The sequence below is a fragment of the Ptychodera flava genome, chromosome 21 (genome assembly GCF_041260155.1).
Source record: "Ptychodera flava strain L36383 chromosome 21, AS_Pfla_20210202, whole genome shotgun sequence".
NCBI classification, from domain to species: Eukaryota; Metazoa; Hemichordata; class Enteropneusta; family Ptychoderidae; genus Ptychodera; species Ptychodera flava.
In genome coordinates, this window is record NC_091948.1 from 9,217,930 (window position 1) to 9,234,191 (window position 16,262).

Genomic DNA, 16,262 nt, shown 5'->3' on the forward strand with positions numbered 1-16,262 from the left:
TATTTAAGGAGTTTAAGCAATTCCCGCTATAAATAAAGAACCCCTGCCTCAAACTCCACAAAAGTTGCTAGACATATTTTGCCGTTGTCATGCCATTGCTTCGTTTAATAACCAGTTAATCAAATGCCTCATTGACAGGAGGAAATTCAAGACCATATTTGAATAGTAGTACATATTGTCCTCAAAATTACTCTATCACCGCCCAAGTACTCATTGCCTTCAGCAATACTGCCTTGTTTCATTTTTAATTATCCGGATGTAAAACTTCAACATTCTACTGATTGTGATGAGAGTCCACTGGATGGCGATGTAATCGTGTTCAGACCGAAATTTTGATACTGACAAACAAGACACTGTTTTAAATTCTTTTCTCTTCATAATGAGACAGACGCTTTTCTCATCGATAATTGTAATCTCCCGCGAGGACATCTGTATACTTATATATATATATTATATATATATATATATATATATATAATATAATATATTATATATACACACACACATATATATGTGTGTGTGTGTATTTTACGTGTATATATATATATATATATATATATATATATATATATATATATATATATATATATATATATATATATATTCTTACATCTGTTTAAGACAAATAATTTTTAAAAACCATGCCAGACTTTAAGACTTTAACTTGTGTTAAAATGACCAGAACACTCTTTGATAACAGCGAAATCACGCCAAAACCGTAAAATAGCTATCCGTCTTGCTAGACTTTTAAAAAATCGGATTTGACAGGCCACCATCCAGTCCTACGCGGCTTGTTGTACGAATGCTATCAAAGAACCATTAACAACCCACATAAGTGCAAATCATATCCCACGGGAGCTGTCTCGCCAGATTGAGAGGCGTACACGAGCCACCTTGTGACCCCTCACCCCAATGAATTCGTAATAAGCAAACTATTTATAACTCCACTCGGGGATGTCACAATTTTGTAAAAACAAATATTTATCTCAGAATCAGCCGTTCCAACCTTATACTAGCGTGATGTGAATGTAGCTAGGCTTGCCTGGGTTTCATCATTTCTTCTTTTATAAATCTCTATCAAGAGGAAATGCTTTATTTGTCGCATTTTGCTCACACCTGCAATGTCGAGTCACAATGTTCATATCCATCTCAATTCAACGCACTCAACGTGCACTTCCTATCGACAGTGAACCCGACACTGTACTACAGATAATGTATGGATCGGTCGATAGTGGCGCTGAAGCTGTGTAAAGGTCGCTTTAAACATAAATTCACCAAGTTGAGTGTTTACTCAGTCTGCGCTCGAGTACCAGTTTGATATTAGATTGGTTAGGGTTTATTTTCGAGGGCTACTTGTCCTAGATAGGTACATAAAACGTTGCAGCGATGGCGATCTGTCTTTTCTCTGTCAGTTATGGCTTTTGTGAATTCGTCGCGAGTCAAAATTCACGACCTATGCCGTAGATTTTCGCTCAGAGAATTTGACTCACTATGAATTGGATTAGGTTAAAATCGTCAGCTTTGTATACAGCATTGCGCATATCGGAAGAAACATTTAATGATGGCATAACATTTGCCACTTTCCTCTGAAATTCTATCAAACAGACTTATGATGGATAGGGGACTGATCTTTTTTATTCAGCGCAATGGCCAACACACAGCTAAGAGACGTGTTGATCTGGAATCTGGGATCTATGGAGGAAACACGCAAAGCATGCTGGGTTTTGTAACAAATGAATTCTTGGAAGCCCAGCGAGGCTGAATTATTGACTGAGACGTTTAATCTTCGTGTACTTTGCATTTCTACGTACTGTAAGAAGAACCATAGGAAAAGCTACTTATTTTCTGGTGCAAACAAAATGAAAATCGTTACTTAGTGATGACGATGATAAATTTATTGAGAGTTCAGTCCAGATCAGTCAAGCTGTCTGGAAGCTTGGCTAAGAACATATACTGACATGTGTAATGTTTCAGATTGGAAAAAAACCGTACATACCAAATTTTAGTTTGTTAGCGTTTAGTGGCTTCAACAATTTACATCCAAGAATGAATTTTAACGGAACAGGAACTAGCTGTAACCAGTTGAAACACGAAGGATGGTGCACAATAATAGCACGGTGTATTGAGTTTTAAAGGGATTTCAGAGGCATTGCTGACAGATCGGGTTTTCCAAGAAGGTTCATGTAAAATTGACAAATTTGAATGCATTTATGGTGTGTTGAGATCGATCAAAGAGAAAACCAGGGCCCATAATGAGTTAAAATGTTGAAGCGGCCTTATTGCGCAGCCTTAGTCTTCGACTACGTGACACAGCACCTTCTTCCGCTTGGAAAGCCCCCTGAAAAAACCTGTTTTGCGCATCTTGTGTTTTATGTTATCATGTATTCGAAATTGTGGTTAATGGATAGGGCCACAACTTTTCTATTTGTTTGATAGTAAGCTTATATCACCATAGCGTAAGAATTTTACCCACCTAACTCGTTCACAAACGATTGGTAAATCAATATTGAAGCCAGAAATCTGGTAAAGTTTTTCAATGGCGATTCTGTAAGGTGTTCCAAAATTTGATATATTTTCCTTTGATGTTCTTGCAGTTGGTATTCTACCACAGATCAAGTCAGACTCGGTTGACCGGATCGAGCTGATCGGTTGTCTAAAGTCACAAGCCGAAACTGGAGATGCCTGGTAAGTTTTCTCTAATTCAGTTTCATCCGAAATGTTAGCATGTTGACACTTCTTTCAACTTTCTTCAATCGTCTGCGCACCCCGGCCATTCTTGGGGAAAATTGGTATCTATCGTGTTACCAAAATCACGCAATATTGAGTGGTCTTTTTTCATTATCACGGTTCGTGAAGTCAAGAAAAAATGGTACATTTTCCAGGAACCCGGCATTTGAAAGGATTAGAATACCAATCGGATAGACCAACTCACAAAAAAACAACAAATTGAGTCTCCATCTTTCAGAATTTGTTCAAACCGGGTATTTGCTCGTAAATTCGTTGAGATGAAAATATCTCTTTGCTGTATTAAGAATTGGCAAGGCTGTAAACTGCATTGTGATTTGCCTTTCCCTCCCCTAGATTTTGTAAAGTAGGAGGTGTTTCGGTCAAATTTTCTCCCTTGTTTTCCAAAGAGGAGGATGTCGTTTTGTTGAAAAGTCCCATTTTGCGGAACGAGCGTCCATTGGATACCCAGCCATTCTGGGACGTCGACTGCCACCGTCGGATCTGCGCATCGCCATATCTGTGGCGACATTTGCTATACACTTCCTCGTAAATTTCTGACGAAATTCGAAGAAAAATTGGCGAATTAATGTCCCTATATTCATCCGGCGGACTTTGCTCAAATTTGCTTTCTATTGAATATGGGATATGAACGCGGAAACAATTGTAAAACGTTGATGGAATAAAGTCGAAACAGGTATCAGAACATATCTTATCTGGCTCTATACAAACAAAAATTGCCAGCTGTTATCTAGAGGAATGATATTTCTGATCCTTCAAATCGACAAAATCTATCGAAGTTTGGTCCTTTTTAACTCCCTGAAGTATAACCTTTGATTCACGCCCTCTCCATCGCTAGATGTTATAGTTGCAATTTGTCAAAGTCATCCGATTACTCAAAACTCAGGGAACGGATTGCAATATCTTTTTGTTTCTTGCATTTAGTCGCTTTAAATAAAATTATTTGTTTGCCGTCCATGTGCTGGTAGGTTTTCGGGGAAAATTAAGAAAACAAACGCAATGTTAACACTATTACAAATAAAAATATTATTTTTCCGAAAGAAACCAAATAAGAAATTAGCTTAGGTTAATCCCTGGCTGGCTGGTAGGGTTTAAAAAATGCAAGGACGGTAAACAAAGAATTTTTTTAAATGGCCTTACCCACTAACGTTTACCGGAAGCTGATATCTGTAAGCTCCATCACATTTGTCGGGGTTTTATTTTTCCATCACATCCTCTCCGCCATTTTGCTCTAATAGAAGTTATGGCTTTAATGACTGTATATTCATTCCTCCGAGATAAGAAATGCAATGCGGGATCGGTATCGACTGTACACGAATTTCTTATCATAGGAAGATCGCTTCTGTCGAATTTCCCCAGAATCAACTTTCACTGCATTGCGTATTAAAGCAAATCGTTGCTGCCCTGTCTCTCGAACCTCTCTCAATTTCCTGTGTTCTGCTGCAAGTCAAACTAGCTTGAACTTTGGACTGCCTACAGAATGACCCTCCCTGGTGAAATACTCCATCGCTTGGAAAGAGTTCGCAAAAGTCAGAACCAGAATAAGGCGGTAAAAATGCGTCTCTTTGTAGCAAATAATCAACATCGGGGAAACCCGGAAGGGAGTAATAGCTTTTGATGCGTGCCCCGTGATTCAGCGCCTGTAGTGGTACGATCCATGGGCATGCGCTGTTGTGGCGTCATTTCATCGACTCCAGAGGTCTAGGACACACACACATACATACATACATACATACATACATACATACATACATACATACATACGGGTACACACATTTTGTAAGCTTACTTTATGTGTCATTTATATAACAGATCACAAAATATTAGAAATAAAAGTGATTGGCTATTCTATCTCTCCTTTTCACTAGGTCTTGCTCGCCGGATGCTCCACAAAGCGTGTGCGACGGCCAGCCACTGAGAATGTACAAGTGGGCGCGGAATAGCTGTCCGAATTATCTCGCAAAAGGCGAGATTCTCACTGTGGGAGGAGAGCTCATGCGGAATATGGTTCTGATGGTCCACTACAATAAAGGTATTGCACTAGCTGCGCCTAAAAGGGATATTTGCTTTTGATAATTATTTTTGTAGAAGTTCCATAAAATAAAAATCCTTTTTCCCCATAAAAATGATAAAATACAAAAGTATTGCCTTTGTCATCACACATCAGAGTGCACAGTATGTAAAGCTTTGTCAAATGATTTAAAGTCGTGACTTAAATTAATTGTCGCCATAACATCAGCTATTATACATATGAGGCTATGTGAGCCAGCTGAACACATTTGATACGATCTGGGAAACAAATAAAATATATTTTTATAATCAGTAAAATATAACCAAACGCGTCAAGATTTAAAAGACTTTTACACTTCAGTGACACTGTTACTGCGTTTTTTCCGGTTCGAGGATTTTACTATTTCGCTGATATATAGAGGCAATGGCGACAGTTTAAGGTTGAAGTCACTATATGTTGAGCTCGTGAAATTTGTTCGTCTCTAATCACTTTATTTTATACGACATTGAAAGGACGACAGGTACTCATATCAAGCCAGTGTTTTGAAGTAACGAATCTTAATATTAATCTACAAGTGTGGAATCTTTGCCTTATATGTAAAATTCTCATCAGTTCTCAATCATCTAGTAAGATACTAGACTAATTAATTCTCAAAAAGTAAAAACATTATGACCTCAGAAACATAATATGGACGGTCCACCTTCAGGGTCTATGATCGTCAAAAAAGGGGCATGATTTAATCTTACCGACTTCAATTGATAAATTTTCGCTAATATTCAACACCCTGTTCTTTATTTTCATTTCTGTAGGCAAGGTAATTGACGACTCTGGGTTGATACTGAAAATGATGCCCGATACCATGTGAGTATTTTGGCAGTTTATCTATCAAAATGGATTGGTGTGATGTGGTTTTATAGCGATGCCAAATACATTTCTGAATACATTTTCAAAACCAAAGTGACTTTGTGACAAACACTTTTCCAACAATTTGTGTAATCGCCGGTTGATATTAATGAAGATCGCAATTATGATGATGATAATGATGATGATGATGATGATGATGATGATGATGATGATGATGATGAAAATGATGATGATGATGTAGTATTAGTTGTATTAGTAGTAGTAGTAGTGGTTGTGGTGGTGGTGGTGGGGGTGGTGGTAGTTGAGATGGGGATGATGGCTGAGGTGGCTACTAGGCGACTGTTTTATTCTAAATCATTATTTTCTTCTGTAGCCCAAAGAATGACGTCATGTTAATGATGAACTATTTCGGTATCACTGTCATGACCAACTCGTGTGACGATGAGGACCAGACCGCATACCAGCTTTCCGAAGTTGACTCGGTCATGTTCGACAGCTACCCGGATGACCCGTCAGAGGAACTGGAGCAAATCGCTGAGTCGAAGGGCGAAACTTTGGAAGACTCGGACAACGATGGCCTGACTGAGGTCTCGCAATGGCCCAGGGCGGACGTGGGGGTGGAACTGGGCCAGGTTGTTGGCCTTGACACTGATAAGAAAGGGAACGTTTATGCATTTCATCGAGCGGACCGGACCTGGCAAGCAGAGTAAGATTTGCATTGACAATGACGATCATATCTTATTTGTTGTCTTCTCCACAGACACCAGTCTCACCTTAGTCTCACCAAAATTTCACCCGTTTTGGCGAAGGCTTTACAAAGCTGCTTTCCCATGATGTCAATATATCCACAACATGCGCGTGAGCGTTCTGAACGACATCCATATTACTTACTGAATATAGTGCTGAAAAATGAAAAAATGTACGTGATCTGTACCTTCACACATAGCTGGTTAGACAAAATACATTGACCATTTTTCTCTCTACTTGTTTTAACAGTTCTTTTGACAGTGAGGATGTTTTCATTGGCGACACAGATCCCATAAAAAGTGACGTGATAGTACAGTATGACCAGACCTCCGGAAAAAATATTAGTTCGTGGGGCGGCGACAGGTATGCTGAAAAAATGTTCCTACCATAACATTTACGAAAGTTACTGTTCATTATAACGGTTTCACAACTTGCTTTCTATTGTGTTTGTTTCTTCTTCAAGTTCTAGTTTTTGAGAATTATGTTTTAGTTATCATGTCATTAATGTTGTCGTCTGTATTGACCGAAGTGTTACAATCTCCAGCCTTACTAGAGTAACTCAAACGTAACTCAACTGAGCTGACATGTATTTGAACATGTCACCCTATTTCTGTATTAGGGCTGACGGTGTGAGAGTTTGCATTGACAAGAATGGCTGTAAAAGGAAAAGGGAGAATATGAATCGAGTTTGATGATTTCAAATTACTTTCATCGACTGTAAGTTTTGCATTAAAGGGTCAGGAGCTGTAACTTTCGATGATTTTTTTCACTGTTTTTTGTTCTGTATGTCAATTGCAACTCCTTGTTCTTCTCCTCGTGGCATCTTTCAACTCCAATTAGGCTGTCAACACAGTGTGTATAGGTGTATTATGCACTGTAATTGTTTACATTCGAATTTTAGTCCGGACCAGAATCAACTTGTCAACAATAATTATGCAGTCTACACATGTACAGACTGAGTTCACAAGCTTAACACAGTACCCCAAATGCTATGGACTGTAGAACAAGAAAGTTTGAATGACAAAAAAATAGTGAAATAAATCATCAACGGCTTCAGCTACTGGTCTTTCATTGTATTAAAATTCTAAACCGTTTCATCGCAAGTAACATAAGATATAACAACGTTATAACAGAGTCAGTTCTGATTCTTTGACTTCCAGCTATTGAGGGTCTTCCATTAACCAGAATGACTCCACAAAACTCAATCGCTCACGTCGACTGATTCAAGGAAAATCTATCGCCCATAATTAAGTGGCATTACCTTTCTAAAATCCGTTTTTAGGTTTTATATGCCGCATGGCTTGACTATCGACAGCGAAGACAACATGTGGTTGACGGACGTGGCCATGCACCAAGTCTTTAAGTTTCCGCCAGGTGGCGCCGACACACCGTTGCTGACTCTGGGAGAGAGCCTCGTCCCAGGCAACGACGACGAACATTTCTGCAAACCCACTGACGTTGAAGTGGAGAGTAAAACAGGCAATTTCTTCGTTTCTGACGGGTATGACGTTTCATTAGCTTACCCTGTTAATGGGAGAATGTGCTCAACTTTTGATACATGTTTCGTATTTTTTGCGCCGAGTATCATATCAAGTAAAGATTTGTTTGTTTTGTGTTTGTTTTTTCTTTCTTGCTTTTTTTCAAATGAGTCGTAAACACTGGCACGCTGCTTGTCAGCACAGCGTATATGCGTCATCATTACCTGTCTAGGAATTTATGTCGGACTTCCACCAGTCATTTTGATGGCATTTGTTCGAATTCCACCGCTGCCACCATATAGCTAAATGGTTTCTGTCGACTAGGTAGACTGGGAATAGACTCCCATGACAATGAACATACAAAAACCTTGTGTACCGATACTCTATGAGGTGTTTTCATGACACTGAACCTGCACAATATTCTCAATATTTCCTCTTTGCTTAGCAATGATGCAGATTGCTTTACGTGAAGAAGTCGTGTCGCTTACACGTCATTGTTCCGTAACCACAGAATTGCAAAGAAGATAACGCGAAAATGGGAAATTTAGTTTTTTCTCATAGATTTAACACAGGAACGGTGGCCATCTTGTATTTCTTGTATGTCAGTAAATTGAAAGTAGTTTGTTTCCGAAGTACAAAAGTTTGCAGGATCCCCCGTACCCGATGTTTATTCTTGATCTTGAAAGGTAATGGTTTACAGTTCCCTTGGAGAAAGTTTTGAGCAAAACTTTGCTATCATCTTAAGTCTTTCAATTTCATGGCACAGAAGTGCAAAACAGACAAACAATATTACAGCGACATTAGGCGCTAAATGCGTCCACAGGCATGTGGTTGTTTTCTTGATCCACACAATGTTTGTATTACCTTACTACTGGTTCAAAGCTACTGTCTAGATTCAAGGTAGAATGCGCCTCGAAAGTGAAAGACTTAAACTACTGTTCAAACTTTCATCAAGGAATCTTTCAACTTTTCTCTTTCAAAATCCAGATTAAAAACGGGAGTCACCGAGCAAATTTTGGTAGTAGGGAAACAAATTACCCAAGATTTGCCTGTACTTGGAATTCAAAATGGCCACTGTGTTAACTCTATGGAGACAAATAAAATATTCGATTCTCAAAAAACTAGGACGACAAATATTTTTCTTACTCTAAGAGCTTTGAAATGAGCTTCCACAAGTGGTAGATCAGAAAAGAATTGTGAAAGTTTGAGAGTCCAAATATCTGTCCCCGAGGCGCGTTCTCAGTACCCTGGGTAATTCGAAGCTGTTATAATGAAAAAAATTACGACCGACATTTAACACTGATAGTAACGATGACAAGTAAATATGAGATTTTATTATGTTTGAAGGAATCATAACAGAAAACTCTATATTAGGTAGTTAACTTTTAAAGGAATTGCTAAATGGGGTTGTTTGTTAATTGGTTAAAATGTCAGAGGGAGTCAATTAAGTGGATAAAACTATAACTAATTGAATATTTAATGCATCAAGACATAGACTCTGTGTAAAATTCTGATACTTCTCATTAAATGAAATTAGGCAAAAACCGGCGAGATGGGTAAATGGACAAGATGAAATGAAATTCTTGAACTAGAATACTGATATAGCATGGTTCGTGATGATTACTATATTTTATTACATTCCTGCAGATATTGTAATAATCGAGTGATGAAGTTCGCTGCCAATGGAACGCTACTCCATAAATGGAGCGGAACACCTGAAGGTTAGTATTACTACTAGGGCCCAAAACAAAGCCTTGCTATAGAAATGAACAAGGAGTGAACTCACGTAATATTAATACTGCTGAAATATTTCAGTCCATAATGGCGTCAGAGTGTTTGTTAGAAAAAATTAGTAAAATTATTATTAATTTGAAATTTATTTTTGCTATATAGTATGCTAAGAATGAAATGTGAAAATTTCACACAATTTAACCCAGCCAGAGTTGAGTTATACTCGTTTGAAATGTTCAAGATGGGTTGAAAAAATTTTGCATCAAAGTGATACTGGGCAAAAATGTCTATGTAATGTTTAACACGCCTGTTAGAGAGCCCGCCGTAGCGTGAACTCGTAGAAAGGAGCTGTAGTGAGTAGATTCTTCTCACAAGCTTTCAGTTACAGGCAATCTGGGGGAGCCTAGTTGTACAATAACATGCACATGAATCGATCTAACTTGACAATGTGAGATACCCGTCTCTATGGCACTACAAATTTGTTGCTGTAGCAACAAAAACCATTTCCTCTCATCGTAAGAGAGTTCGCCGTAGTTTAAAAGACCCATTTAGCGAAACTCGGGGGTGAGTGTTTCTGACATTAGAAAAGGGGCGGACATTGTGTGAGTGATTACTTAATTTATTTCTTTTTTCTCAATTTCACACGCTTGGTAGGGTCGGAGCCACACTCGTTCTCTATACCGCACAGCTTGGCATTAGCCGAGGAACACCAGATGATATGCGTCGCCGACAGAGAAAACGGCAGAATCCAATGCTTCGATGTCAACACGGCGGACTTCCAATTTGAAATCGATCTGCCGGAATTCAAAGGAGACAATAGAGTCTGCGCGATCAACTATGACCCAACAAAAGGTGATAACTTTCTCAAAAAAAATGATGCTTAAATAATACACTTAAAGTACACAAAATGACGATATACCCGAGGAAAATACCATCGAATAGGTTGTAGACAGACATTTTGAATTTCATCCAAGTGTATAAATGACATAAAACGCACGGTATTCTTACATACCACATATGTAGCTATAGACAATCTATATTGTATGTCACTTTGCGTTTCGTCATCGCCATGATCGGGTCCAAGTTTGTCTGTAAGTCGGAAGTCAAGTTTCTTCATGCTGCTGTCCATATTATTTCACTTTTGATGTTCAGTAGTTTATTTTCGTATTGTCCTTCGTCGGTCTAAAAACGTCTCAGTTTCCAAAGTGTTACATTTTTTAAAGGTCTGGTGAAATGGTCCCGGTCGTGTGAAGAATATCTTCCAGGAGGTCAATACTATTACACTCGCAACAAAATTGCAACCTAAAAGTACGCGCAAGTGTTAATTTTTTTGATATTTCTATGCGCGGCTTTCATGGGGTCATTTTGCGACACTCAGGTCACGCCCTCAGCGGGAGTCAAGGTCGGCCGTCTGTGACGTCACAGGTGTGTTCATTTACATCGAATAGCGGTCCAACGCCGCCTTATCTCTGCCCGGTATCCGCTAAGAAAACAGGCTTCGCGCTGCCCATTCGCCACGTTCGCCGATGCGAATCGAAATCCGAAGTGGCGAAAAAAAATCGATCCTAATTCGCCACAGTGGCGAAACTGATTTTTGTTTAAAAATATGGTAAATAAAGAAAAAACGTGGGTTTTTTAGTCTTTGTTTAATCTGCGCTTCTCTCTCGGCGATTCGCAAAAACTGTGTCTACTTCCGTATTATTGCGTTCTTTCCGTCGCGTCGTACGTATTTGCAATCGAGCCAAGTCTCGCGAGAGATTTGACGTCATCTAGTCTAGTGTACAGCATGCATAAATGGCTCTCGCGAGAATTGAAACTTCCACACACGCAATCGAGCGCTTGTGATAAATTTGTCCAGTGTACAGCGGGCATAGGAACGCTCGCTCGCGAGAATTGAAACTTTTGCTATACATAGCAGACATACGCATTTTAATCGAGGCAACAAGGTTCGGTGTTATAGTTGATTTACACTGATTGCGGTCTAGATGTTTTGTGTTGTGCATTTTAATCACGGTCTTAAACATTCCATGTTGTGGTCGAGTTGCATCGCGTTCCCTCGTGGTCCGGCATTCCCCGTCGTTCTTCAATTTAGCCTCAGTAATTGCCGTCCCAACGACGCGTTCCGTGTTGCTGTCGATTTGTATCATGGAGGACTCTACCTCCATGATTTGTATCATGATCTCTACGTTCCGTGTTGTTGTTCGTTATTAATGGTAGTCTCAACGTTCAGTGTTGCTGTTCATGCAGCTGATTTGCATCGTGGTTCCAACCTTCCGTGTCGTAGTTGTGTAGTGCATTTAATCACGGTCCCATTTACGTTTTTTACTGTCGATTTGCATTGCGGTCACGACGTTCCGTGTTGTAGACTAGTGCATTTTAATGGCAGTCACAACGTTCAGTGTTGGTGTTCATGCAGTTGACTTGCATTGCGATCCCAACCTTCTGTGTAGCGAGTAGCGAGGCAGGCTCAGCCGAGGGACCGTGGCCGATCGTACGAACCAGCCGAGACAAGCACATTATGGTTCAAACACTCCACACTTGACTGGAACTTTAGAGCCGTTCATGTTCTTGCCGCTGTCACAGCCACCAAAAGAACAACGTCTTCCCAAAGTGAAGGAGGACACTGTCCTGATCATGTAAGCGGAAACCCTAGAAGTTACCCCCCGTGGGGAGCTTATGGAGGTGTGAAATACTTCACTTCCCGTTATGAGCTACGACGTCGGGCAAACTTCGGAAAGCCGAAAAAAGTCGACTGGAGAGGCTCGGGGGACACGCCCACATTGCATTTTTCTTTTGCCATATTTCATAATCACGCGCGCTAAACGAAAAAGAAATGAATGCAACTGTTTTATAGACCATCAACTGTATTTTTGTGATTTTGCAACATGGGCATTTCACCAGACCTCACTGATCCCGACATAAATCGGCAGCCGCGTTTCTTTTCGCAGAATCCTCTCGCCAAAGTCGGCTATTGGAAGAAGAAGTAGGCGTCAATAAACGTCTGTCGACGCGTTCTTGAGAACGCTAGAGGGGCATGAACAAATCCTTAATGACATCCAACACACTCAGCGGTGTCTCCTATCTTCTTTTTCTTCCAACAGGCGTCATCTACGCTGTGAACTGCCCGACAGACAACACGCCGCCGAGTGGCTTCACAATCGATTTCAAACGAAGAAGTCTACTAGAGAAATGGGCGCCACGTGAGGTAAGGCCATTTAAAGAAATTAGTTGTTCGCCATCCTTGGATTGTTGAAAAACCTGTCTGCCAGCCAGGGAAAAAAAACAATTGCAAAACAGACAAAAACACATGTGTATTAACATATATAAGCTGTTTTTATCTGGTTTCCTTTGGAAAATGATATTTTTATTTGCAATAGTGTTAACATTGTTTGTTTTCTTAATTTTCTCTGAAAACCTACCAGCACGCGGACGGCAAACAAAGAATTTTATTTTAAGGGCCTAAGCAAAAAGACGACAAAATAGCTCCAACCGCAATAGTCTAATAAACACGTTGTTCTTGTCCCATGAATCTTGGCATCGGAACTGACATATTTCAGTGATCAGTTAAAAATTATGTCACTAATCTGAAAATAATCACTTCAACTGAAAACAAAGTGAACAAGATTGTAAATGACACTCAGCAAAATTATAGCAACATTACGTCATAATCTAAAAGATATTTACTTGAAACAAAGTAACGTGAACTTGAAGGAGATAATAATTGGAACCCTGTGGAGGAAACGACCACTTTAATTCCCCGTTTTTCTTTTAATTAGGCCAGGTACTAGGTTCGCAACAGCTGACATTTTAGCTCTTTAATTATTGAAAAGTGTCGAAAACACGATCCATAAATTGTAGTTTTCTTGGCAAGATGGACCTCTCCGATATTTACCACAAGTGATTAAAAGCTGTGTTCGTTATGATAAAATATTGTCGTAATGTTGAAACACGCTTATTACGATGTAAGAGCAAAACTTGAGGCTTCGCTTTAATGGATTTAGTGTTAAGCAAATGGAATCTAAACTTTACCCTTAACTGCGTTGACAATTGAGCCAAATGCATTTGAAATAGTCAACATACAGAAAAGGGCCGTTTGCATACAACTTAGCACCAGGGTGATTTAAACCTTTGAAGATTTTAGGCATGAAATACGATTTTATGTCTTCAACAAAACGACAGAAGCATTTGAGTTGAAACGTACTGTAATATTCTTTAACATGAATTTTGCATTTGAAATATGCGTAAAAATGGCTGAGTTGACGGTACGGATAGAAAAAAGAATTAGACTGCTTAATATTTAATCGGCTTCATTTAAAATTTCTTTTTCTTCCATACTTCAGGGTTTTGGTTTTCCGCATGATGTAGCGTCATACCCGAAATCGCTTGACGGTCCTGGGGCGGTCTATGTCGGCGACATCAGTCGAGACACGGTGTGGAAATTCGAAGAAAAGGACTCGGTACAAAAACGTAGTCTTGTGATGTAGACCAGACTCCCCTAAACGATCACAAAATATACAGCAACTTTCAAAACCTTGCCCGTAGAGCTGTATTCAGGCAAGATTCCAGAGATTGGAGTCGGTTTCTTTCGTTCTATAACATTTCTTCGTATTCGTTATCTCAATTCAAATGTTTTTTCCCGTATTTGTGTCGTGTATCATTCTTTGAACTGAAATCGGTTTCCTACTTATCAAAGTAGATATACACTGCGTAGTTTTATTCTGAAATCTCGAGAGGGATCGTGAATATTTGCAAATTTTACACCACGGAGAAGGGAAATTTGCTTCAGTATCTTTGTATATTTTTCTGCACTTAAGATAAATCTTACCTTCTTACTATTTCTTTTGCACTCGGTATAGACTTGGTTCAATTCTGTGATTTGTGAATGTTTGAGCGGGAAAAACGCGATGAGCTAGTGGGGTGTACGCGATACAGAGGAGTTTCACCCGTGAATCCGGCAGAAACTAACTCACTAGTGCGCAGACTCAAAGGTAACGCGTTCGATCGTCAGGAAAACCTGACCTGGGCTGCCAAATTTCAAATAGGTTTGTGGGAAATAGAAGAGACACAAGAGAAACTGTTGCAAATCATTTTATTTTTTAAAAATTCACCGACTTGAACCAAGTCTATTTCTGTAGCACTGAAGTACAACTGTACACAGCGGAAATTAAACGCTGTTTTTGAGTGACTTCGCCGACGCATGAATATCTGCTTGTCCGGGAACGAGGTAAAGCATAACATATCAATGATCGTATCTCACAACATGTGAAAAACAAAAAAAAATAAGGACCGATACATCTGTGCTTCATAGATTTAATACTTGTGTACGGTATGATTTATCGAGTGCGTGTTCACCAGAAACGCACAACGAGTTAGGCGTTGTGGTCGTGTTTGTCGTTGAGGGCGTACTAGTCAACCCTTTGGAAAAACCTGCCTGAACTCGGTTACAGTCGTGACGCAAATGACAAATAGGACAAGTAACTGTCGGATTTGAATTTCTTAAAAATGTAACTTATATGTAGATGTGATATTTTTAGAAAAAACGATTCACTTAATTAAGGATGACATAATGACTATAGCTTTCAAAATATGCTCTTTAAATTTTGACTTTGCTCTCTACGATTAGATGGAATTTGCGTGATCATGTAAATACACAGTTTAATGCATTTTGGAGCGGCACGACTTATATTCCGTTCCGTTGCTAATGTAATGCTAGTTGTTCATAGAGCGACTTTGAACAGTCTCGCCCACATGGCCAGAGTAGTTTTCACCATAGTTGATGTTATGAAGAAAATGAGATATGCATGAAAAACAGATGTAGCGAACGGCTAAAACACAGCGAGGAATTAAGTTTGAAGACGCAATTTCATATTTGCCTCTTACCAGGCCGAATCAAAGATGCTGAACATGCTTAAATGTGAGAAATTCATTATATTTTCCATCACAAAACCAGAAGAGATAACGATTTACTTCTCATAAACATTGGCCAAGACATATGAATTTCTACCGTTTATCGGTCAATCTGCCCCGGTCCATACAGCTACCATACATCCTTTCTCGTTCTCCCTGCTACCTTTTATACGTGAGAACCTTCATTCACAAATGCTTATGCAATGCTTTGAGTGGCCGTCGGTCTGCTTCTTCATTGGTCATTTACATAATGTACAAAAAGTTGAATGTCAAATCAAAATATTTATTTTGTAATATATGTATAAAGTTCCGCTACCAGTGAAGTTCAATAAATGTGCATTGTTTTCTCCCCACCAATCTCGTCTTCTAACTTATTTTCTTGAATAGCTGTTGAGTTGTTGTTGTTGTTGTTGTTGTTGTTGTTGTTGTTGTTGTTGTTGTCGTCGTCGTCGTCGTTTCTCGAGACAGGTATTTGAAACGTTTTTCCAGCCCATACTGAGTGAAATCAGGACTCTCACTTTTGGAGTTTTACCATCCGAAAATGTAGACTTGGTATTTGAAGGGCCACATACGACTGTCGGTACTTCCATGTGAATCCCGCACTGGACCACGAAACCTAGTGAAAATTACATGAAACAGCATATCGTAGTAGAAATTCAGTACAATTTATTTCCGGCAGTGTATGACGTAACCAGTTTGAATTTCATAAATCAAACGTTATAGAGGACACGCACTACTGTTTGTAATTAAGGGGGTCGCATGCGATGAGCCCTTTAAAT

At 39.3% G+C, this 16,262-nt stretch overlaps 1 protein-coding gene across 1 annotated transcript in view; it reads left to right on the plus strand.

The window, feature by feature from the left end:
- The window catches only part of LOC139121324 (peptidyl-glycine alpha-amidating monooxygenase B-like), a 31,764-nt gene extending 15,928 nt beyond the window's left edge, over positions 1-15,836 (plus strand). Inside the window, exons 3-12 of the mRNA XM_070686117.1 lie at positions 2,595-2,685; positions 4,614-4,777; positions 5,566-5,617; positions 5,994-6,326; positions 6,617-6,730; positions 7,650-7,868; positions 9,493-9,566; positions 10,231-10,428; positions 12,678-12,781; positions 13,917-15,836. Of these exons, the coding sequence (XP_070542218.1) occupies positions 2,595-2,685; positions 4,614-4,777; positions 5,566-5,617; positions 5,994-6,326; positions 6,617-6,730; positions 7,650-7,868; positions 9,493-9,566; positions 10,231-10,428; positions 12,678-12,781; positions 13,917-14,060 (1,493 nt within the window). The 3' untranslated portion in view covers positions 14,061-15,836. The remainder of the gene's footprint in view (positions 1-2,594; positions 2,686-4,613; positions 4,778-5,565; positions 5,618-5,993; positions 6,327-6,616; positions 6,731-7,649; positions 7,869-9,492; positions 9,567-10,230; positions 10,429-12,677; positions 12,782-13,916) is intronic.
- Positions 15,837-16,262: the final 426 nt, after the last annotated feature.